At 54.6% G+C, this 22,826-nt stretch overlaps 12 protein-coding genes across 12 annotated transcripts; 6 read left to right on the top strand and 6 right to left on the bottom strand.

Annotated features, from left to right (window-relative positions):
* Window positions 1-2,026: 2,026 nt before the first annotated feature.
* CPAR01_03704 (uncharacterized protein) lies at window positions 2,027-2,284 on the bottom strand (the record flags this gene model as incomplete). Its single annotated transcript, XM_060487990.1, has 1 exon — window positions 2,027-2,284. A coding segment is annotated over one exon (258 nt), but the record flags the coding sequence as incomplete, so codon positions are not given.
* A 2,788-nt stretch (window positions 2,285-5,072) lies between these two features.
* CPAR01_03703 (uncharacterized protein) lies at window positions 5,073-5,342 on the top strand (the record flags this gene model as incomplete). The annotated part of the gene is made up of 1 exon (XM_060487989.1): window positions 5,073-5,342. One exon carries the CDS (start codon window positions 5,073-5,075, stop codon window positions 5,340-5,342), a length of 270 nt encoding a protein of 89 aa, XP_060352195.1.
* A 1,450-nt stretch (window positions 5,343-6,792) lies between these two features.
* Window positions 6,793-7,239, top strand: CPAR01_03702 (uncharacterized protein; the record flags this gene model as incomplete). Its single annotated transcript, XM_060487988.1, has 1 exon — window positions 6,793-7,239. The coding sequence occupies one exon, from the start codon at window positions 6,793-6,795 to the stop codon at window positions 7,237-7,239; it is 447 nt and encodes a 148-aa protein (XP_060352194.1).
* Window positions 7,240-7,669: 430 nt separating this feature from the next.
* Window positions 7,670-7,972, top strand: CPAR01_03701 (uncharacterized protein; the record flags this gene model as incomplete). Its single annotated transcript, XM_060487987.1, has 1 exon — window positions 7,670-7,972. The coding sequence occupies one exon, from the start codon at window positions 7,670-7,672 to the stop codon at window positions 7,970-7,972; it is 303 nt and encodes a 100-aa protein (XP_060352193.1).
* Window positions 7,973-7,984: 12 nt separating this feature from the next.
* Window positions 7,985-8,224, top strand: CPAR01_03700 (uncharacterized protein; the record flags this gene model as incomplete). The annotated part of the gene is made up of 2 exons (XM_060487986.1): window positions 7,985-8,145; window positions 8,200-8,224. The coding sequence occupies 2 exons, from the start codon at window positions 7,985-7,987 to the stop codon at window positions 8,222-8,224; spliced, it is 186 nt and encodes a 61-aa protein (XP_060352192.1).
* Window positions 8,225-9,289: 1,065 nt separating this feature from the next.
* CPAR01_03699 (uncharacterized protein) lies at window positions 9,290-9,475 on the bottom strand (the record flags this gene model as incomplete). Its single annotated transcript, XM_060487985.1, has 1 exon — window positions 9,290-9,475. The coding sequence occupies one exon, from the start codon at window positions 9,473-9,475 to the stop codon at window positions 9,290-9,292; it is 186 nt and encodes a 61-aa protein (XP_060352191.1).
* Window positions 9,476-12,796: 3,321 nt separating this feature from the next.
* Window positions 12,797-13,291, bottom strand: CPAR01_03698 (uncharacterized protein; the record flags this gene model as incomplete). The annotated part of the gene is made up of 2 exons (XM_060487984.1): window positions 12,797-12,803; window positions 13,101-13,291. The coding sequence occupies 2 exons, from the start codon at window positions 13,289-13,291 to the stop codon at window positions 12,797-12,799; spliced, it is 198 nt and encodes a 65-aa protein (XP_060352190.1).
* A 781-nt stretch (window positions 13,292-14,072) lies between these two features.
* Window positions 14,073-14,393, bottom strand: CPAR01_03697 (uncharacterized protein; the record flags this gene model as incomplete). The annotated part of the gene is made up of 1 exon (XM_060487983.1): window positions 14,073-14,393. The coding sequence occupies one exon, from the start codon at window positions 14,391-14,393 to the stop codon at window positions 14,073-14,075; it is 321 nt and encodes a 106-aa protein (XP_060352189.1).
* A 926-nt stretch (window positions 14,394-15,319) lies between these two features.
* Window positions 15,320-15,595, bottom strand: CPAR01_03696 (uncharacterized protein; the record flags this gene model as incomplete). The annotated part of the gene is made up of 1 exon (XM_060487982.1): window positions 15,320-15,595. One exon carries the CDS (start codon window positions 15,593-15,595, stop codon window positions 15,320-15,322), a length of 276 nt encoding a protein of 91 aa, XP_060352188.1.
* Window positions 15,596-16,341: 746 nt separating this feature from the next.
* Window positions 16,342-19,051, top strand: CPAR01_03695 (F-box domain-containing protein; the record flags this gene model as incomplete). Its single annotated transcript, XM_060487981.1, has 5 exons — window positions 16,342-17,007; window positions 17,127-17,249; window positions 17,311-17,426; window positions 17,504-18,077; window positions 18,188-19,051. Coding segments are annotated over 5 exons (2,343 nt in total), but the record flags the coding sequence as incomplete, so codon positions are not given.
* A 407-nt stretch (window positions 19,052-19,458) lies between these two features.
* Window positions 19,459-19,662, top strand: CPAR01_03694 (uncharacterized protein; the record flags this gene model as incomplete). Its single annotated transcript, XM_060487980.1, has 1 exon — window positions 19,459-19,662. One exon carries the CDS (start codon window positions 19,459-19,461, stop codon window positions 19,660-19,662), a length of 204 nt encoding a protein of 67 aa, XP_060352186.1.
* Window positions 19,663-19,789: 127 nt separating this feature from the next.
* CPAR01_03693 (NIMA interactive protein) lies at window positions 19,790-22,360 on the bottom strand (the record flags this gene model as incomplete). Its single annotated transcript, XM_060487979.1, has 2 exons — window positions 19,790-22,084; window positions 22,178-22,360. The coding sequence occupies 2 exons, from the start codon at window positions 22,358-22,360 to the stop codon at window positions 19,790-19,792; spliced, it is 2,478 nt and encodes an 825-aa protein (XP_060352185.1).
* Between the last annotated feature and the right edge of the window lie 466 nt (window positions 22,361-22,826).

The raw sequence follows: 22,826 nt of genomic DNA, 5'->3' as shown, positions 1-22,826 counted from the left end.
CTTGGTACTCCACGGGACGAGGAGCGGTGTGGGGGGGGGGGGGGGGGGGGAGCCGGGAGATTCCACCTGCGATCTTGACTCAATGGAATTCACTTCTCTGCAAGGCCGAGCATTGGCTTGAGATCGTGGGTCTCAAAAGACAAACCGAATAGAGAAAGAGCCTAGGCCATTCCAAGGCCCCAAAGTCTCCATGATCTCATGTTTCACATCCCGTGGTCCCCTTGACCGCAGAGGAATGAACACATTGGGGACCTCCTAAATCATCCGTACTGCGGCAGGAAATGCGGCGGCACAGCGTCAAAAAGTCAAGGGCAAGGGCATAAGACAAGACCCCGGAGTAGCTGAAAGATATATGGGTTAATCCCTGGCTGTGGAGCAAATGCGCGCTTGCGGTGCGGCTGCGGTATTGCATTTCGGGGCTGTTAGGGCGGGTATTTGGCCGGGGGGTGTACCTTTTGCTTTCGCGGGACCAAAGACAGCGGAAATGGTTGAAAAGAAAGAATACACGTCAAGAGCTGCTGTACGGTCCTGTACGGACACCGACAGCGGGTGCGAAGGATGAATCCTGCCTGAACGACTCATCGAGAGGGAGTCCAGGCTCGCTGGCGGCAAGGCGGCTCTCTTTCTGACGACATTTGTGGGGGAGAATCGGGAAGCGCACAAGAATGCCTTGTAGGATTCACCACGCCTTTCTCATCGCGTGTGTGACGAGTGTTTTTGGCCCCACGGATCCGCGCGGATGTCAATGATCGGCAAACCGTCAAAGCTTGGACGGTTTGCGAGCGCCGAGAAAACGATTGCCTAGAGGTTGCTGGAGCGGAGAATGGGATGGCTGGTTCCTTCTCTGAGCGCTTGTTTCCCAGGCGTGGGGTCCTTGCCGAGGTCGAGACCATCCCGTTCGACATTGAGCCTCACATTTGCCACTTGGTAGGACTTTGTTGTTTCGAGACATTGTTGCAACAAAGAAGGAGTTCGGTATCGACTCCCTTGGGGGTAGGTAGCACCCAACGGTCCCGCTGTATCAAAACATTCTGGTTGTACCGGTACGCCAGGACTTGTCAATTAGCTCGGCATATCTTCTCGATCGCCAGGGGCGTGTGGCCGCGGGAAGAGGCCAACGCGGGAGCTGAGACATAGGTGCGGGAACAGAGGAAAGCCACAGCACGGCTCGGGGACTTTTCTACTGGAGTGGGCCTGGTGACCACTGAGTCCTGACGGCAGTGAGGTTCAACCGTTCGTTTGCTCTGTAGTGGATGTGGCACGGGTCAGCCTGACAGGAAACACTAAACAGACCAAGTTAGGACGGCGCGGGAACCGTTGCAGGGAACGCACCGGCCGAGGCACGGATATGGAAACGGGGTGTGGCTGGGGACGCCTTACTGTGGTTCAGCACAAGCCGGCGCCAACTTCCACTGGCCCTGCTGCTTCAACTGTGACGTGCAGTCCTGGATCACCATCCCTTGCCGCAATGGAAGACCGGACCAGTGGAGGGTAGGAAATAGAGGGGAAGGGTTGTAATTCCCCGTGATTCCTTCTTGATGATACGGCATAGGGTATCGCCAACACAAACAACGCCGGGGAGCTCCATGTTCGAGACATGCTTCTGGTGGGAGAGAAGTGCGGGTTTCCTGGTGCATTGATGCAGAATGATGCTGATGACGGTTCGAAAAGACGCGAATTAGGGTAACTCGTAAGATTCCCACGATCAGTGCATTTGCAGCGGATAATGAGCGGAGAGACTTCTAGCCGACTAGACAGGCATCCGGGGGCCACGCATGCATCGTGCTTGTTTGTGTTTCAACAAGTGAGAAACCTGGGAGAAAATGACGGTATACTCTGAGGTTTGAACGGCACGGCGGCAGTTGAACACGTCGAAGTGTGGACATGTTGAGCAGAAAGCCCCACACAAGACCGACGGCGACTCCGGCCAAGACGTGGTGGGAGAGACGGGGCGGCGGCGTTGAGCGGTAGATAAAAATGGACCGGGACTCTTGATCCCACCGTGATGGGAAGAGGCCCTTGTGGTTCAGTCGCGGTGGCTTGCTGACTGCGAGGCTGTGTCGAAGCTAAGTAGACAGGGGCCGTAACTCATCCATGGCGACGACAACGAGGGGTCGATCCCTGGATGACGTCCAGTGGCAGCTCGAGGAGCATCGCTGGTTCGCTCACTGCCCAATCGCTTGCGCTCCTTGTGAGACAGCAAATCCTTGCTCCCAGTGAGGATCCCCCACAAAGTGAAATACGAATCGGCTCGACGAGGCTGTTGCACTCTAGAAGCAGTCACAGCGAGATAGAGTCATTTGAAGTGCATAATGATGGTCCGATTATTTCCTTGGATTTGCTCGATGATTCTGCAGATACGCAGACGCGAAGAGGTTGATTATCCCGCAGATTTGGGTATAGAGAAAGTGATATCGGTCGACGTATCATCGCAGCTTTCGTCCGAGGTAATTACTCCGTGCCGCTGCTAATAGAACAAGGTAACAACACAACCAAGTCCGGTCATGAATGTCGGACGTGGTATTCGTATGGGGATGAGGGGATCGAGAGTGTTCTTCGATTGGCATAACCCTAACCGGCGGGGTTCCTAATGCTGCAACCTCCACCTCTCCGCCCGGTCCCCAAGATGGGCCTACACGCCGGGCGCTCGGAGTGGCAAGCCACGGGATAGATGTGGCATCGGACCGTTCGCCATCGGGCACCGAAAGACGCGCATTCGTGATTGCGCGGCAATTCGACCGTTGAGGACGTGACGCCCGGGTCGCGACCCTTGACCGGGCGAAGACATGTCTTGGTGAGCCGGATTTGGGGCTTTCGGTGAGCGCAGGCTGCTATAGGCGACATTAGAATCTTTGGCACTTGGGGGGGCTCTATGGGCTCGAGAGTCGAGAGTAATAGCCTAGGGTTGGGGTTACACAAATGCCTCGTAACGTCTTGATGTATCTTATTTCTGGCAGTTTGCGGTACTTCGTACGGTCTGCGGTAGTGGGCTGCAGGACTTTGACGCAGGTCTTGTATCGGGCCCGTCTTGCAAGAGATGCATCGGCCCCAGTGCGACAGTGGAGTGCCTGAGTTGGTCGTGCATCGAGCACCACAATGCTGTGAATTGCGATCAATTGGTTGGTCGACTACTCTGATGCTCCGCCGAATTCAATTGTGCTTTCTCATCTTTACGGATTCCTGGATCTGTCCCTGAAGCGCCTCAATCAACAGCCAGTCGAAGGGCTATCTTCCCAAGGGCCAGCAGTAGAGAAGTGTACCTAGTAGAGTGTTTGGAGGGGCCGAGTTCGTGTACTCTCTAGGCAAGCGTGCGGTCTAGCGAGCCGGTCCCTGAACCAAGGCATCGTGTAAGACGGCCATGTTTGACGGCGGACCGTCCTCCGAATCCCGTTCTTCGTGTTAGCTAGCCGGCTATCAGCATTGAGGCCAAATAGCGAGAGGGTAGATGGTGGGCAGGGCAATAGAGGTGACGACTGACGGGCGATGCAATGAGACCCGCGTTACAACCAAAGCCGTCGTCTTGTCATAGGATATGAAGTTGTGACGCATCGTCTCGGAGTCGCCAGTGACAAATCCTAGTTCAAGTTGCAGCACATGGACGAATTGTAAAAAATGCTGAAATTGGTGCATTTCTCTCGAATGTGTATGGACGACAGTCAAGAATCCCTACCCAGAAGTACGTCGCTAGTGAACCTCCCACGGAAGCGGTCTGTCACCTGAACGGAGCCCGGGAGGCAGGGAGGGCAGGGAAGGGCAGTGGAGACGAGCACGTGAGGACCATGCCTGCCATTGCCTGTGCGCACCAGTCAAATGGGCGAATTGGAAGGGCTTGGCGGGCGCAAGCTTTCGTAATCAAGCACACGAACTTGCCCTTTTTGGCAAACCTGCATCCCCATGTTCCTTCCCATTGCATCGTCGCTCGCCCAGGCATCCCAGGCAGCACACCCTCATACCTCTTGCCCGTTTCCTTCACCACCCGTGGTCCTCACCTTCCTCCACCACTAGGTAAGGTACCTTGCTGGGTACAGATACGTACTTCAGATGGTCCATACCTTCCATTCTTTTGACCACACGATCCATCCTTTCCCAGACCCTGGAGTTCGGACTCAAGCATGTCCCATGCAGCAGCCCAGGGCAGCAGGAGTCCTTGGCCTAGACCCCCATGGGCCTGCCTTTCTCCCTCTCTCCCTCTCTCTTTCTCTCTGTCTCTGAAGTCTGGAGTTCTACCTAAGAAATCGTTTTGCTCTACCTATGACCTCACTCTCATCGGCTTAGCTTCTGTACTGCACCTCTGACGCTCTTCTTCTGTCTCGACGACCACCACTAACATCACCATGTAGCGAAGGATACACACACCTGACATGACGCCAAATCCGTCCGCTGACCTGCATCCTGTGCCTGCGTTGACCGACAGCCCTCATGCAAGTTTTTGGGATCTAGCTGCATTGCTATCGTCAACTGTTCGTCAACGCCGTTACAGGCTCCCTCACTCTGCCGCATCTAGTCTGATACCTACCTATTACACATATCTGCGGATATCAACCACACACTAGCAAATAACTGCAGCCACTCCAATTGCACACCGATGCCTGCTTTCGAAATTCCAGAAGGACTCGGCGAAATCATGCAAAGTGAGGCCGGTGGTGGTGGTGCTACTGCTGCTTTCCATCTACAAGCCTTGCAGAACTTGAAACCAGCAGCCTACATGTCTTTCCACGGCCAAGGCGATGAACCAAAAGGACGGGCTGCTAACCCGGGGCTCTCATAGGATTGTCTACAATCATTCGCCCTCTTCTCACCAGCCGTGCCGTTGACAGGTTCACGGGCCAATACCGAAGCCTTGGATTTGGAGGGAAGGACCCGTCGATCAAAGTCTCAAACATGCCTTCGCATCGGTCGAATGGCAGCTCGTCCCCCTTGAGACTTGCATTGGCCGGTGTACGGGGATTGACGGAAGCCGTTGCATCCAAGACATAGTCCACATTGGATTACCTACCTCCCTTTCGCCCACTCTAGTGTACCTACTCTGCGGGACTGGGAGATGCTCATCCAAGCTCCCTCGTCCATGGATCATGGAGGACTGGGATCCGCTGCCCCTGGCATCACATCGCATCTCATTTTCAGCCATCACCAGGTACCCTGCGATCCAAGAAGGCCGCCCGAGTCTCTCTCACCAGGTGCCCGGGTCTGATCTCGACATGGCCTCCAATGACGGCATGATACTAAGCGCGTTTGATCTGACCATCCTCCCGATAACTGGGAAGAGCATGGAACCTTCGCATGCAGAAGCTCCCGGCCATGGTCAGCACCAGCACCAATTCGGAACGTACTGTGGCCAATAGGCACTACCAAGACAGCCACCACAGTATGGTGGAACCTCTGGTGGATGGCCTGCATGCACCATTGCACAGCCTTATCCCGGTATAATAGCACAACGAACAGTTGTTTGTATACGATCGCCTAGCTGGGGCGTCGAGTTACTTGGTCGATGATAACGGACATCTCACCTTACCTCGACACATGGCTATTCTTTCCTGACAGTCAGCACGAGTGTCATCCATGCCGACCTTTATCAACATAAGGTACTGACCCGTGCAAACGAGCTTGCCATTTGAACCTATTATGGTCAAGCTATATTCGGCAATTGGATGGAGACAACTGCTTCCATTTCGGTCTGCTCCATGCGTCAACCCTGAGCCTACTTATTCGTACCTCAAGGCAGGCTGCGGTTACTGTCCACTCAGAATCCAGCTTGGACGCTACGAGTACCAGGGTGACCTCCTTCAACCACGATGGAGATCCGAACCGGTCGCTCGCATGCCAGCCCATCACAGCAAAAGATATGTACGACGTCCATCGGTACCTGACGCGTGGATCATATCCCTTTTCTGTCGTGCTGCGACCAACCACGCTGCATCGTGGCAGAACAACTCCCCCTGCTTACTCTCGACGATGAACATGGCGGGCCTCAGAGCGCAATCGAAGCTATCGGGCGCCAGATCAACACTAGGCCTCATATCAATCTTGATGACATGCCAGCGAAATTGGAGGGCCAAGTCTCGTCATACATAGCAAATGCACTTTCAGTCAATCGGCAGCCCTTTGCGGTCACCAATGTGTGCATACTTGGAGGACAAATTCTATGGGGCAGCTCGCGAACCTCTGACCGGCATGTTCTTCTTTTAGCAATGACAGCCGTAGGCTAAGAGGCCAAGCTCCGACCGAGTGGTGCCTGCCCCCCGTTAGCGTGTATGCCAGACGAGCCATCGAAAATCGAAATACAGAGGATAATTCGAGATCGAATTCACACCCGATCGATTAGGAACCTCGGAAAGGATATCGGTCAACGGGGAGTACAGCACCACCACTCACACCTTATTGCTCCTCGTGGAAGGAATTTGCGTGGCGGCAGCACCGGGCAACGCAAAAAGATCGCCGCATCACAAACGGCTAGGCGTAACGAACCTCGGTGCAGCGACACAAAGTCAGCCCTGCGGTCCAAGACAATGGAGCTATCTTGGGGCCGTTCGTGCCATGCGCTGCCTAGAGCTGGTGCTGGTGCTGATGTCGAAGTCAGTGCCACCAAAACGATAATAGACACTTGGGGGTCTCTATTTCGCCCATTAAGCGCAACCACAGCACGAGGCGGCAGCGGCAGTCATGGCTGGATCGGATGAGCAGCATCATCGTCAGCAAAGAGAGGCTACCTTACCTTACCTTACCTCGGGGTGAAGGGAGTACCTGGCAGCAGTCGGCAGCACACGACATGCGACATGCGACAACTTAAGCAACATGCGGCGATGCGCATTTGTGTTTCCAGAAATGTTTCTGGGCGCAAGGGGAGAAAAAGAGATGGCTCACCAACCATGCACCACGACTGCAATTCCATATCGTCTTCCAGAGTACAACACCGCGGACGGGACCAATTGGCATTCGTCGATTCTTTTTCTTTTCGTACAACCATCCACCCATGCCCGTCCCATTCCATCCCATCGCGCATCAGCCCTGCTGCACCTCATCAACCCAAAGTATGGGGACAGACCGGCAGTGTCCATTTTGAGAGATGTTTCGATTGGAAAGGATGCTGAAGATGACTCTTTTGACCGACCCCCCCGTTCCCCCTTCACCCTTACCTCAGGGCTCCCGTCGCCAGTCTCCAACGGAGCCAGCCCCCCTCCACTTGTGCACACCTACATCTACGAATACACAGGAAGGTATCCGTACCTAGTCCGTACCTAACGTACCTCACTTGGCTCTCGTTGATGTGCCCTGTCTAGTTCGCTCAAGTACGCACGCCCACCATCATTCTCACCCCCCCTCCACCCCAGCCCGTTTTCCACCGCTCACCCCTCCTCTCCGCCTGCTCACCTCTTCGTTCTGCTCGCACTCACTCTTTCTCTTCTCACACCTTTTTTACTTGCTGCGCCTTACCAGGCCATGATGGAAAGGTGCAAGGCACCTTTCCCTGGTCCTGCCCTGCGCCATCAAGACCTCTGGTCTGCATACCGCTCTAATGCACAAGATGCAGCCTTAGTCATTGGTCTCACTCAGATGACATCCACTGTCGACTGCCAGAGGGTCCCACTGCTGCCTTAGACGGCTCTCTACCAATCTACCAATTGCCTACCCGTGTGACGACCTCCCAGGCTGCCAGGCCTATAAGGTCGTGATGCCTTCGCTCTTTTCCATCTCCCCATCCTTAGTCTACTCCAGTATAAGTCATCACGAACACACTCACTTGGGTTCCCTTTTCTATTTCCTATTTCTGCCTTGTTCCCCTTGCTTCTCTGCATACCTGGCAGCTTTCAGTCTCTCTGATCATTGCTCAACTCGATATCCCCCCAACCAAACACCAACAACACACAAACTTCCTCAAGAGATAAAGCCATCCTCTCCCCCGACTCATATCTCAGGGATCAATTCCTCGGTCCTTCACACCATACATCACTCCAGTCACTCAACGTACTTCTGAATAACGTTCACAATGTGCTATCAACTTGTCGAGCTCTACTCAGCATGCCGCTGCCTCTACTACCAGCACGCCATTGACAGATGCGCTGCCTACGGCCGACCAGGACATAGCATCCAGAACAGAACAATTTTGGTCGGATACGCCTGCCATGCTCACTCTTCATCACACAGCATGTACGCATCACAATACTCATACTCCGACTCTGGTTACCACTCTAGCCATTCAAGCAAGGGCTCCCGCCACTACCGGTGAAATGTCTTGTCTTCGGTGATGGGTTGCTGCTCATGGCATTCCCCCAAGCTGCTGCTTTTCCAATTCGGCACTTGGGTTACCTACCTATACTCCTTTAGAGGAAGGTCGGCCTCTCAAACGCTGCCACCCTCGCAGCTATCTCTCCTCTTCGTCGGCCATGACCGTTTGATGTCTTCATCGGCGCCTCCCGCTGTGCGATGACTCTCCGGCCAATGGCTTATACGGATCCCTCCACTCCGGTCATTTTACCACCAACACCAACAAACTATTTCCACCATCACGCCCTGCCATGAAGTTCAGCAACGAAGTTATCGAAGACAGAGACGAGATCACGAACATGACGGAAACATTTCACGGCCTATCAATAGTCATCATCAGCGCGCTGCAATTAAACGACATCTTCCACCAAGTCCACGCCCCCCGGTCTCGCTCAAACTTCGAAATCTTCTCGACATTCAACTCTTTCCAACCTTCTTTTTCTCTTTTCCCATTTCGGTTTCCCCCACTTCTTTCAATAGATGTGGTTTCCTTCCCTTTCGACATTGGACATGCATAGCGTTGGTTCTGGGTTTTTTCTATTCTGCATTGGGCGGTTGGGATGAACACATGCATACAAGAGATGCCTAACTTCTAATTGGGCTGGACCTCATCTTCTCTGCCTTTGGGGCATCACTTTGGGTTTACGCTTTGGTCTTCAAGAGGGGGACTTTTCCTTCAAGTCAGCGGCGGCAAGATTCGATTCTACAGGCATTCGACAACGGTCTCATTTTCAACTTTGTGTAGTTTACGGACGAGTTTTCGATGCATTTGGCGGGCGGGCGGGCGGAAGGATACCAGGCGTTCAGGTTCGGAAAGATACAAGCGCATCGCTGCGCATGCGATGGTTGACGAGAGTACCAGGGTGAGCGAGGTTTTTTGTTGTTGCATTGTTTTTTTTTTGTTTTTTTCTGTCTTGCATTTTCTGCTTTCCAATGTTGCATATCAGAATTGTTGCTTTCTCTCTCTCAATCTCTCTACTTACTCTTCTTCTGTTCTCTACCAAGATTTCTCTCTTGCTTTCTTCTCTCACATGATCTGTACCATCATCCGATGATAGACGAGTTGCTCTGGGAGCAACGGGGAAAAAACCAATGACGGGTGTCGACAGCAGAGACACACACAAAAGGGCAACTGGAATGCCCGCAACGAGGAAGAAAAGAGCGTCATGACGCCTTCCTTCACCTCAACACTACTTTTGATGCCAGACATCATTTTATTTCGATTCTTTGAGATTCGACCAATTGGCATTTCTCATTCAGGGAGATTTTTATCTTGTACTGCCAAACTACATGGGGCTGTCTGGAACTTCCTGAGGTTGGTTAAAACCACGGTATGGCAATTTTGCCCGCCCTGCAGGAATTGAGCTGGTTGCAATTGGAGGGCCAGATACGCACGACGATCTGGCCAGAGAATCGTTGTATTAGAGAGACCACATTATCACATATAGACAATCTGGAAAGAAGTTCCAAGAGCTTCCAAGGACACAATTGAGAGGCTTTCCAATCGTGAACACGTTTCCCACGTCATTGGTTAGGGCACGTAGGACTTTGCAATGATATCAAAGGTGGCAAATAATCAAATGGTCCGCAGTAGAAGGTAGCTCGGGGAGCGTTGTGAGTCAAGATCCTGCAAAGCTAGGCAGATTCGGGGCCATGTTACCCCAAGATAGGCCCCAATCAGAGGTTGTCACGGGGGGGAGTGTTTGCGGGAAAGTGGGTTTTTGTTAGCGACGTTGCAACTTGGGAGAGAGAGAGAGAAAAGTATTTGCGGACTTTGGCGTGTTGTTTGCACTTTACTGAAAGGGGAATCATCTTTCGACGAGTAGGTGGGATTTCAATTCACAAAAAAAGAAGACGAATGGAATTGAAAGGATTTCCTCCCCAAGGGAAAGGAAATGCTCGGGTACAAGAGTTCGGGCCATGCAATGCCATCCTACCCGTGGGGAACTTTATTTCGAGTAGGATCTCTCTCTCTCTCTCTCTCTCTCTCGGTCGTTGGCGGCTGCTCCCTCCTCGGTATGTGCGGGACGGACGGTCTGGCTGGCGGGCGAAGGAACAGCAGGCAGGCATCAGCACTCAGTTGAGCCCGCCTCTTACACGCCATTGGTTGAGGGAGAACGAAATCTGTTTTGGGGGCCACGACCAGCCTCGTTTGGACGACCGAGACTCAGCCTTGCGATAGGGGGTGGTGGTGCAAAAGCAGGGGGGCGTGTGTGTGGGTGTATGCGGATGGGAAATATGGGAGACGCGAAGAAACTGAGTTTTTCCATTGGCATGGTGGTGGTTCAAGGTGCTGACGGGATTTCGGGGAGGGGGCTGCTTTCTTCGCCGGACGCACGGAGGAGAATGAAGTGCCGCGGGAGGCCTTTGCATGGGCTTCATGGTATCATGGGAATGCGCGCGGTGGTAGTGGTGGGGAGGGTGTTTGGGAGAAGGTGAAAACAAAACGGGGACCAAATGACATGGATATCTTGGACGGGTAGGTGGATACCTCGACTGCAGTTCCCACTCGCCGGGACTCGAGAACATGAAAAAGGATTCTGAGACAGTGGTGAAGTTGTGGTGGGCTGGTGAGTGGGAAAGACTCCCGGTGAGACGGGTTGATGCAGTGCAGCAGTGTTGAGCGGGAGTGGAGGGGGGTGGTGTGTTCTGTTGTCCAAATGGGGGAAATGGAGTGCAAGAGACGTATGCATGGATGGGTACGGAGTATGGTGTTTGTCAGATCTGCCATGGGTTGAGCTGTACCGCACAGAGTACGAGGAAGAGGAAACCCTTGAATTTGACGGGTACCTAGCAAGAAAGCCTTGCGCCAAGAAGGGCGTGTGAGTTTGGACAGACCTATCCGTGGACCGTACCTGGGTACGCAGATGCGGATGGTGGGGTTTCCTTTGGGTCGTGTCTGTCTGGTCCCGAAAGGAAGGGACTGGGAATTCGGGAACGGCAAAGTCAGGTAACACGGACATGGGGAGTGATGTGCCGGTCCAAATCTTGAAGCGGACAGACAGAGACAGATGAAATGCATGGGAGGTACCGTTCTAAGAATAGATTTATTTTTAGACGTGCGGAGGGAGAGACAGACGGACGGAAGGGGAGAATCGAATTAAACAGACGAACACCGCAACGAACGGATGGTGGGGAGTGGGGAAATGGGCGACGGACAAGTTGACAAGCTAAGCCCAACAAGCGAGCTTGTGCGCGCGCGCGGCGCCCGTCGCGGCAGATGGTCCAGGGTGCGTGGGTGCCAAGGGCATGGACATGGGCGTGAGGCGCCGAAATAAGCGAAGTTCCGCGCTTGTTGGGGAATAGCCGCAATTGAGTGTCATTTGGTGTGACAGGTGAGCCGGCGTGGATTTTTGTGGGGGGTGAAAGCTACTCGGTGAGATGACGGACCACGGATCACAAAACCCGGGAAGATGTGCTGTGGGGTCTAAAAATGAACATCGTACGGGCAGGGGATGGGGAGCACATGGGATTACCTCCTGGAGGTCGGAGATATGAGATCAATGTCTTGGTGGATTACGCATGTCTTTTTGGGACATTTTTGGTTTCTGCATGGGACTTTCCCGCGTCTTCTTTCTCTTGGTGAGTATAAGGTAGCGTACATGGGTGATTGTGAGTGTAAGTGTAGGTGGTGTGTGGGCTGCATGTGTTTCTTTTTTGGACCGTGTCTTAGGGGAAAATGCGGCGGTAAGCATACATGATACCAATGAGGGAGGGATGAAGTGAGTGCTTAGTGGTGGGGTTTGCCGCTTGCCGCTTGCCGCTGCCGCCCTTGGTGGTGTGTCGTACAGTAAGATGCCAAAAATTACCTGCGGTGAAGAATGCGCAGGCTTGAGGAGGGGGGAGGGGGATGATGTGTGTGTGGTGATGTGATGCTCGCACTTGTGTATATGTATGCACGTTCGTGTACGTAAGTGTGTAAGTATGCGTGGGCGGGTGGGTTTGGAGGGTCATGAGTGAGAATTGAGTGGTTGGAACCCTACACCATGGCAACCCATCAAGGAGGGTCAAGTAAGATTCTCATCAGATTGCTTAGACGACAAACGCGGGAAGGCGCAAGCGGATGAGGGAGAGATACGACACGTGCCGCAGACACGCATATACCTATGGATGCATAAGCGCAAGCGCTTTGGAGTCGTGCAGGTGTGTGTATCGCGGCGTGAAGTGTCTGGCCAGTCTAGACGGGGCTTGACGCTAGGGCTCTGAGCCTTGGTTTTGGTGGTTGCAGCGCAGCGCATAGTTTACGATTGGTGAGATGCGAGATTTCCCAGATGTGAGGGACGCCGAGCGAGGGCTGGGTCGGGTGGTTTCGACATGAGGTCACCTCCAAGGAACCTCCCCACACCCCTGCTCTCATTTTGGCTTTGTCCTTGCATTCTACTCTTGTGTACGTACGGCATACAGACTCGACGTATTTGTTATTGAAAGCATGGGTGTAAGGGAACTGATCCCTAGGCATCAATTCGAGATGCCGAGAAAATGCAATGATGTATCCTTACGCTGCCATCTAAAGACACGCCATGTCGTTCGGAGCTTAAGACCTGGGCTCATTTGCCAGTACAGCGTACTCCGTACATAGGGTAGTAGTGGCTTTGAGACATCAGACATGACAGCTGTCCGCTGTGCAGATCGTCCAAAGATTTACAAAATTCAAATTTAGACAAAAATTGACTTGATCAATTTGGGGGGGGGTAGAAACGACAGTCGGTCGTATTTTCTGCCCAAACGCCAGGGGGGAGGGGCATGTCCCTGTCCTGTTCATCTGAAGAAGCAACTTCTCATCTGAACTTTGCTCCATTTTGAAAGAGGATCCCCCGGTGAATGGGATGCCTCCTCACCTGAAAATCGTGGGACTACGGATACTTCGTGGTTTGATTTCACGATGCTTGCGTTTGTTTCCTTGCTGGGTATCATTTGAGTTTCTTCCACATCGTTGCTTTTCTTTAATTCCCATTCGATGGTCGGAAAGTAGAAGGGGGACGTGTGGCAGAATTCTCAGCATTTTCTGACCTCTGATGGCCAAAGACATGCCGAAGGAATGGAAGATACCGTGCATCGCAGGAAGGATTTGTTGAAATCGAGATATCGACTTCGGGAGGTCCTGGAGGAAGGCAGTTTGTTGTCGGACAAGGGGTGTCCCAAGGGGGTGGGGTTCGCACCGCGGCCGACCGCCCGGGCCAGGATGCGGCCTCAAGCATCCGTACGGACGGCGTATGCAATCTTTGTTTGTGCAAGGCACTTTGTCCGTAGGTAGCGTACCTCAGGGAAGGTAGGTACCTTTGCTGCAGAAGGATTCGAGGCAAACAATCTTCATGCAAGCATGTAAACAAGAAGGACGGGTAACTAGACACGAACTGGCCTAGCAGCACCAATCGACAGCTTCTCACTGTGATGGGAAGCGATATATTGATGTGCAATTGCGGCGGGAACCGCAAAGCACCGGATCCTACCGGGCAGAATCGATGCTTGGCCAGCTTCTTCGAGGGTTGTCCGGACTCGCGTGATGCTTGGCCTCAGCCATGCTAGGGTGCCGGGGTGAGGGGTCGCGGGTCGCGGATGCGGATGCGGACGGAGCGGCAGGCAGCTGCTGTGAGCTTCTTTTTGATCCTGCGACCGCGATATCCGGCTCATCGTGACATACCTCGAGGTAGAAAGACGTACAGGGGGTGGGAAGGGGTCGCTGTTTGACGGCCGCCTTGCCATGGGACCATTGTCAAGCAGCAAGACTACGCCGTACTCGAAAACTTGGAAATGATGCATATCTAGGATTCTTTCCACGCGCGGCCTGCCTTGGCTTGGCTGAAGGATTCCTATTTTGGGGGCTGCAGATTTGCCCAGATTTTAACGTGCCGCCGCTGGTGACCGGTGAGAGAAGCAGAGTGGGCAACTTTGCCAAAGAGAGGCAACTGAAATCCCATGCTGAGTGGGATACTAATCCGTGATTTGAAGAGGATGATGCGAACCAGCCGACTAGGCGGTACGAAGTGATGGGAGGAACAAAAAAGTGCCAGGCGGATATGCATGGGCGTCCGCGGCTTTCGAGGTCCTATGCCCGGCCGGCCGGGGGGCGGGCCTCGGTGTGCCAAAATGGGGGATCCGAGTCTCGGAAGGAGTCGTCGAAAGGGTGACATGGCAACCCATGCCTCCAATCTATGCAGGCACTTCTACCTGGGTTGTGTAGGTCACTGTCCAATGCTCATGAAGCATGCAAGACACACCACTTTGTGCGTGGGTAGACTTGCTGACCTTTGGAGTCACACGTTCCGGTGCGGAAAGCATGGCACTTCTGTCTCACTTCCTTGACGCCGCCCAGCACGAGTTGCAACCTTAGTCAGAGGCTGATATTCGCGGAACTTTTGAAGGTGAAAGCTAGACTGGGCTGGGTTGCTGATGTTCGAGACGCAAGGGACTTCTAAATCCAGAGAGCCGGGGATGCGCGCAAGTAATCGATCTTGAGCTTGGTGGGGTGCTGGATTTTGGATTACTGGGTTGCTCACATCGCGGCTATCCTTATTGGTCGCCATTGTCGCCCGGGGTCTGGTTCCTGAAAATGATGCCTTGAAACGGCGAGATGATACCAGAAACATCTCTTTGCAGTTCGGTTGGAGGGCTTGGTTGGACAAGTGTGTGAATTGCCTGTCGGTCGTTGCCTGGAAGAGCGTGTGCCACAGAACGAGAGCTCAGAGATCGTCGCTGGCAATGAGCAGCTGAGGAGTTACACCGGCTGGGTGGTGCGGCCATGCGCCCCCTGAACCACTAGGCTTGGTCTCTGTCTTGGTGTGCTCTGGCTTGTTGAATTGAATTGGGGACTGTCCTCGGCTCTTTGCGATGGAAGGATGACCAGAAATAACGGCGAGGGGGCGTATGGTTATTCGAGATTTAGGGTAGTGATGTGAGATGTGGCTGCGTGACGAGGCTGGTGATAGGCGTGGGCGAGTGAGATTGAGGCTCAGTTCCTCATACGATGTCATCCGTCGTAGCTAGCCCTGTCGGCTGTTGGAGGATCTCTTGGATGCGCAGGTGTGTGATCAGAGCAGGGGGGACTTGCGAGGCGCAATTACTCTATAGATGGAGAACGATCTGAGCTTGAAGGGAGCGCCACAGACAGTGGCGGATGCGGAGCGGAGGAGTCGGCAAGGTCTGCCGTCCTCTCGCGGGGACGGTGGCGGTAGGATTCGGTAGGATTTTGGGGGAGTTCGGGGACTTGGGGTCTAGAACAACCTGGAGTTGACGGTGATCGAGGAAGACGTGGTTTGCTGTGGAATGAGGGCATTGCTGTGAAGATGCAGTTGAATGGCGATGCTTGTTTCGCGGTGGTTGTGAGATGGGTCATGGCATCTTGCCTGAGTTATTTCCTTAATCTGTGGTAATCGCCGATGGAAAGCTAGAAGGTGCTATGGAAATGGAAGATGGCAAGGGGAGGTGGTTACCTGCCTTTCATCGTTATTTAGGTACCTTGGGTACTCGACCGATGGAAGGCAGGACTTAGGTGGTTAAGGTAAGGAAGGTATCGATGGAAACAACTATTTGCCCTGGAAGTCAGTTTTGCAGCGGAACTACAGCAGCATAAGCCCTGGAAGGCGCTGAAACTTGTCGTTTCTTTCCCCACGAGGGCCCCCTCCGGCGGTAACCCCGGTTCCTCGCTCCTTCCACGGGCCACAGCGGGACCCGTTACGGAGGACATCCGGTCGCGTTCGCGTCGCGCCCTGAGTTCCGCCCCTCGTCCCGCAACCTCACTTTCCAACATCGGAGATGCTGTACCTCCACCTCGGCGACACCACTATCACACCGTCGACCCCGTCCGCCACAATCTAAGCTGTCAGCCGCTTCTTCTTTCTCATTAAGACCTCAGTATCCTTCGAAAAGAAAAGGCCAGCTGCGAAAGAGACGAAATGCCCACTCTCTCTTGTTCTGTGCACTAGCTGGCCTATCCCCGGATTCATTGTCTCCTCAGACGAGCGTTTGTTCATAAAGTTCCTTTTACCCCAGTGAGTGCCAGATATCACCAGTACCACGTGACCTCACTCTTTCTGCAAAGCAGAAGACTCAACATCTTGCGAGATCTTTTTGCCTCATTCAACAAAAGCAAACCGATACAGGTATACAAAACTAACCAGCCGTCTCAATGGATCCCTTCGCGCAGACCACAGTCTTTTACATCCACGTCATCAAAAAGGCATGGCGCCGCCTGGACAGCTCCCTCGCGTCCGCTCGGCGGAGGCGTCAATCGAGAAGGGCCGCGCAGCCTACGCGGACCAGCGCTTCCGCGTCGCACTCGAGCACTTCACCCTCGTCGCCGGGAATTGCCCATGTTCGTCACCCTCGGGAGGAGGGCCTGCCTCCTCAGGTGGAGGCTCAGGAAGTAGTTCCGGTGGTCGTACTTCTCGAAGTCTCAAAGGGCTCGGGGCCGCAGGTTCTGGAGGTGGTGGAGGTGCAGGTCCTGACGGCGGAGACGCCAGCGGGAACGGCCACAGCCCCGCGCAGCAGCGCCGCCGGCGGGAAAGATGTACGTGCCGCGACTTTGCTCAAGCGGCGGCCCGGCACCGCCGCGAAAGGGGCAGCGTTTACGCGGAGGCCACCAAGGAGTGCAAATGCGGCGCCGAGAAGACGTGGGGCCGCTGCCACCGTGAAGGCCACGTCCAGGCGCTCGACTACCGGGCTGCGTGCTTTGAGAAGATGGGAAAGCTGGATATGGCGCGCAGGGATGCGGAGTGGTTGTTAGAGATTGCGCCGCGGCGTTTGGAGGTGAGTCTTTGCTCTGTTACTTGTTTTTTGGACTTGGCTGTGCGTGCTGTCGCTCCCTGACCACTTTGCGTGCTTGTCTTCCTCTTATGCAGGGTTCCATGTGAATAACATGTTTTCAGGGGTACATGAGGCTGGGGAAGATATACAAGTTGGAGAAGAAACACGAGATGGCATGGGCTGCGTGGAGTGCCGGTATCGAGGTTGGACAAAAGGGAGGTCTCACCAGTACGACGAAATATGAAGTATGCGATATCTACTTGAACTTGGTATCGCTAGACTATTCGCTAACCTCGACTCTTGCAGCAACTTTGCAAGATCCGCGAACCATTACACAAACACTTTTGTCGGAGAGACCCTATGGAGTTACCAATCGAGTTGATTGAAAAAGTATTTTCCTACTTTGATTTTCATGAATTATGGTGAGTTCAAGCAGCCCGATACAAGTCCTTTGACCGACACTCCTTCTCCTGACTCAATTGCTGACATGGAATGCCAGCCGAATATCGGGAGTCTGTAAACGATGGGACCAGTTCCTTGACACCCACCCCTACATCTGGAGACAGGTCCATTTTCCTTCACTAAACCCGCAAAAGCCACCGAGAGTCTCCTTTCTAAAAACGTTGCGGAGGCGGACCGGCGGCGGCGCCCGTAGCCTCGTCATCCCCAACGCGCACGCCTTCCAACTCAACGAGTCAAAGTGGCTGTCTCTCATCCAGACCACGAACCCGCGCATGACGACGCGCCTAGAGATCGGCGCGATCAAGCGTAACCTCGAGGGCGGCGACTGGGGCTACAAGCTGCCTCCCAAGCCGCTTTTCTTCGAAGGGCTCACGCACCTCGGCTTCAGTTTCCGCGTCAACAGACCGAATTATCAGAGTAGTGGTGGCGCCCAGCCCTTCGTGAGGCAGTTTGTCGAACGTGCCCGGGAGAATATCGAGAGGATATCCCTCTTCAGCATGCACCTCAACGATCTGGGCTGGCCGGAGCTGCCCCGACTCAAGATCCTTCAGTTAACCGGTCCGCTGACTTCGACATTGAATCAGCTAACCCCTGAGCGTCGAATTGACCCCGTGAGTTGTGCCTCCTCTTCCATCTATTTCTCCTTTTTTTTTTTTTTTTGTTTTTTGGCTGTTGCAAAGTTATCCACGCAGTTACCATGTTTGCTAACCAGCACCTGCAGTTCGCCCTCGCCCGCTCAACGCCAAACCTAGAACAACTACACATGGACAACTTTGGCGTATTCACTGGCCTAGACTCCCTCGCTCCGCCAGAAGATTGTTGGTCTCTCTGGCCGGGCCTCCAGGTAATCAAGCTCGGCAAGGCGTGCGGCGCCCTCTCCATGGGCGACAAGCGCCACTTCCCGCCGCTGCACCCGTCCTCCTTCCGCGTCCTCGACGCCCGCGCCGCACTACAGTCCAACCACGGCGACTGGCTGCCCCAGCAGCTGCCTCTCGACTACTCGGGCTACGAGGCCGCCGAGTCCCTCGTCACCTACCCCAACCTCGAGCGCTTCTGGATGCCGAAACTGCCCCTGAGCGTCGATCTCGCCACCGTCCTCCTCGAGCCCGCCGTCCGCTCAGGCAGGCTACGGGAGCTCGGCCTCTGCTGGCGCCAGGAGCCGGGCCAGTTCTTCCCCGGCGCGATCGACTGGCTTCGTGGCAGCGTCTCGGTCCGCACGTTTGGCTTCTTCAATTTTGATTTCGAGTCCCACGAGAACCTGACGCGCGACCCGGCGCAGAGGGGCCGCGGCATCGACTCGGTCGATCTCCTTTTTGGTTTCCTCCAGTCGTTCCCCAACCTCGAGGTCCTCGAGCTTCACTCGGACCTGTGCGACCCGATGCGCCTCGGCGCCATCATCGAGCGCGTCGCGATACTGGGCAGGCTGAAGAAGGTGTACCAGCGCGCGCTGACGGGTGTGGCGATGGACCAGCTGAGGACGTTTTGTGGCGCTCACGGAGTCGAGGTCGTGTACGGTAGCTGGGAAGCTGAGTTCCCCGTACCGTTGGAACCCTTGACTCCCGTGGAGGCCGAAATTGGTGAGTAAAAGTGGCTCAACGTTGGTAGTCGCGGGGTAGCAACTGGCCAAGAAATTGATACGTTGCTATTGGTTTTCTTTTGTGACCTTTCCGGTCGAATCATGTAGGTCTCATAGCATTAAGCGTAACTGCTTGGATTCATGTGTTTGATACTTGCTGTCCGTAATGAAAAAAGAAAAACGGGCGATTTCCACATGATCTTCTCCTTGATAAATGTGAATGGTTTTCATGGTACAGACTCACACGCAGGGTATCATGACACACACAGCATGACTAGACCGAAAATATGAATAAGTAAAAAAGGTGGATTAGTTTTGCTGATACAAAGCTCCTCGCTATTGAAGTGTCTGACTGGCAATGAGTACGACAATGACCAAAACAAAGCTTCACGGATATATAAAAAGGTCAAAATGGAATGAAACAAGACGATTTCATCTTCCCCGCCCACTCCTGCCTGCCCACGGGTTTCCTTCCCTGCCTTGGAACCGCCGGCCTCCATATGTATGAGGCTGCTACAGGCGGCTCCTTCGTTCGCCCCCCTTGTCTCAAACGCCGTTGGATATCTCCCCTTTCCCTTGAAAAAAGACAGATTGATGTTTCCTCCCAAAGAAAAGCATAGGAGAGTTACTGGGGTAGTGATATTATAAAGTGATTGTAATTAGCAAAAGAGGAAGGGGGCCTCCTCTTCGCTTCTAGTGATTCTTTGCAAGGTTTGAATGAATGTAAATGCGACAGCAACGAGCATCTCACGACCGAGCAGGCGACGGCGGGACAGCGACGTTACCCGAGATGAGACTCTCCATCTCCCAGGGACTAAGCGTGCTCCGCCTCCTCGAGGCGACTTTACTCACGCGCCTCTCGCGCTTACGCTTTGTCGGTTGGAGCGGCGACTGCTGGACCTGGTCGCCTTGCGAGATGTCGCGCTTGACGGGGTCGAGGTCTCCTCGGTCTGCGCGTGTCTTGGCCGGGGAGTCTACGAGTGGCTGAGGCTCTTGTGGCACGGCGACGATGGTTTCTGGCGGAGGGGGAGGCATGTGCTGCTGCTGTTGGGGTGCGGCCACCGGCTTACCGAGCGCACCTCCGCGCGCTGCCTTGAGCTTCGCGCGGACACGGGCGGCGTCGGCTTCACGCTCTGAGGCTGCCAGTTTGGCTGCGATGGTTGCCATTGTCAGGGGGCTTTGCTGTGGTGGCGGGTCCGAGGGCCGCGGGAGCGGCAGACGAGAAGGGACGCGGCGGAGAGGGGTGCGGTGAGGTGTTGCGTTCTTGTTGTTGCTGTTACTGTTGGGCTGGACGGCCGGGGCGGGGGGTGCGCCCTCACAGCTTTCCTGGCTCGACTGGCTTTCTTGGCTCTCCTGCGAGACTGTACGGATATTCTTGACAGGAGATTGTGTTTCTCTCGGTGCCGGGACCGCTGGTGAAGGTGCAGCGGGGGCTGCTGAGACGAGACGCGGCGGCTTGGGGAGTTTCCGTGCGGTTGGCGTTTGGTTTACTTCCGGGGGCGGGGTTCCGGATGGTGTGATGAGGGGAGCGCCATTGTGTGTCGATTCGGAGGCGATGGAGGCAGCAGATGTTGTGCGAGAGCGGTCGTCGACCGGGTGCGCTGGCTTCTGCGGTGATCGCGGAAGTTGAACGAGGTGTGGTGGTGGCTTCGGGGCGACGTCGACAGCGCGGATCGTTCTGGGCTTCTCGTTGGCCATCGTGTCGTAATCTCCGCGAACATCACGCCTTGGTCTGGCGTCGCGGTTGCCTGCAGAAGGCATCTCACGGAGCGGGCTCATCTGGGGAGGTGGGGGAAGAGGAGGGGAACTGAGGTAGGCGGTGGATTGCTGAAGAATCTGGACATTGGGCTCCTCAATATCGAGTTCCTCTACGTCCACATCCTCAAAGATGCTCGACTCATAGTCGCTCGGCTGATCGTCCTGGCTGTACTCTTCTTCGCGAGGAGTTGCATTGTATTCTGCCGGTGCAGGAACAAGATGGAGTGACTCGACCCTTTGCGGAGCAGGGCAAGGAGATTCAGGCAAATCGTCATAATCAATCTCCTCTTCCTCTTCCTCATCTTCTTCTTCCTCTCCCTCCTCTTCCAAGTCGGCGGTGCATTCCTCTTGCACACAAGACAGCTCATGCATGTCCATGCCGCCCTGGTGGGTCTCCTCAACATTACGAACGCGCACAGGACTAAGACGGAGGCCCATCTTGAGCTCTTCCATGTTGACCGACTTGCCGTCGGCCACCATGCGTCGACGCCAACCGTCGATGAGGTGGACGGCTTCCTGCCAGCGGTTCTCCATCTTCACCCAGCCCGCACGCAGACGAGCAATCTCCTCTTCACGGACCTCGACTTCCTCAATAGGGGCGAACGAGGGGTTCGTCAAGATGGAGCGCAGGTGCTCGAGGATGGCGTCAAGCTCATGTGCCATGTCCTCAGCCGTGGGCAGCGTAACAGCATGACCATCTCCCTGGCTTGTTCTAGCATCACAGCCACTCATCTCGCGTAAGCTCTTGGTTGTTCGACGGATCAGGTTCAAGAGAGACTCGTTCTCTTCACTAAGGTTTCGCGCAAGGTCCGTCAGGAACTCGTTCGTCTCGGTACGCAGATCGTAGCTAGAGTCCTCCGTAGCCGCGGCGGCCTTGGCCCCACGCTTAGGCGATATCTTGTCCTCGCCTTCGCCTGCGACGACGCTGATAACGGTGACGGCGGAGCTCTTCGCGGTACCGCGGGGACGGCCAGCCTCGCCCAGTTGCTTCTTCAGGCCGTCTATCTGGCGGTCGCGGCGTCGGACCTCCGTTGCGCAGGAGGCCCTCGTCTGGGCGACCAGAGTCTTGGCGCGAGCCACCTCGTCCTTGAGGCCGCGTACAGCGGCGTCGGCAGACTTGAGCTGAGTACGCAAGGTGTTTTCGGTGGCCTCGCTGATGTCGAGCTTTCTTTGAGCCTCGATATGCTTCTCCGAGAGGCGTGCGATGTCGTTTGTGTACCGTAGGTTCTCGGCGCGAACGGTGCGCATAGTGGTCGATAGGTTCTCGCGTTGTTCGGCATCGCGCTTGAAGGGGGGAAACATAACATCTCAGTATGGGGCATTCTTCCTCTTCTCCTCTCCAAGTTTTATACATCAGGGGAATAAGGGCAAACGCACGTCTCGGCGCAAGATCAAATCATTGACAATGCTCATGATCTTGCCCATGGTGGCCTCCGCGCCGCCCGGATAGTCGTCCGGGTCGGCAAAGTTGATTGTTTGGCCATCGCGTAGGAGTCCTCGCGAGAGCAATTGATTGTTGATATACAGCGATGCCGTACGCAAGTTGTCGTTTTCCGCCATCGTAGGGGACGTGTTGTCGCGGCGAGACGATCGCACTACGAGCAGTGCTTGTTGGAGAGTATTCCTCTTGGTCAGCACATGCGGAGGAATGTGGTTCTTGAGCGGCTCAAAAAGCTTGTGACTGAAGATCGAAAGAAGAGCAGAAAGTGTGTCATCAAAAGGAAATGAGCTATGGCGTTGGTGTGTATTCGTAGTGCCCGGTTCGGAGCTTATGCAGGAGAGTGACGGATCAGTACCCTTTTCTGCGTGGTCTGCAAGGGCGACTTTCTGCTGGATATGGAACTTGCTGTGTGCTGTGCTGTGTCTACTCTTCTTCGCTGTGTATTTTGCGAGGTGGGGGTGACATGGCAACCACCTCGCAAAGTAAACAAAAAATTGGCCAACTCACAACGTCACATGGGTCCGTAGCCTAAAAGTGGCCGCTCCTAGCCCGACCCTGCGGGGCTAGCCGACACTTGCCTAGCGC

The sequence above is a fragment of the Colletotrichum paranaense genome, assembly GCF_030867605.1.
Source record: "Colletotrichum paranaense strain IMI 384185 chromosome Unknown Scaffold_3.1, whole genome shotgun sequence".
Classification (NCBI taxonomy): domain Eukaryota; kingdom Fungi; phylum Ascomycota; class Sordariomycetes; order Glomerellales; family Glomerellaceae; genus Colletotrichum; species Colletotrichum paranaense.
The sequence above is the reverse complement of the archived record's forward strand: the minus strand, read 5'-3'. Positions and strand labels throughout refer to the sequence as shown.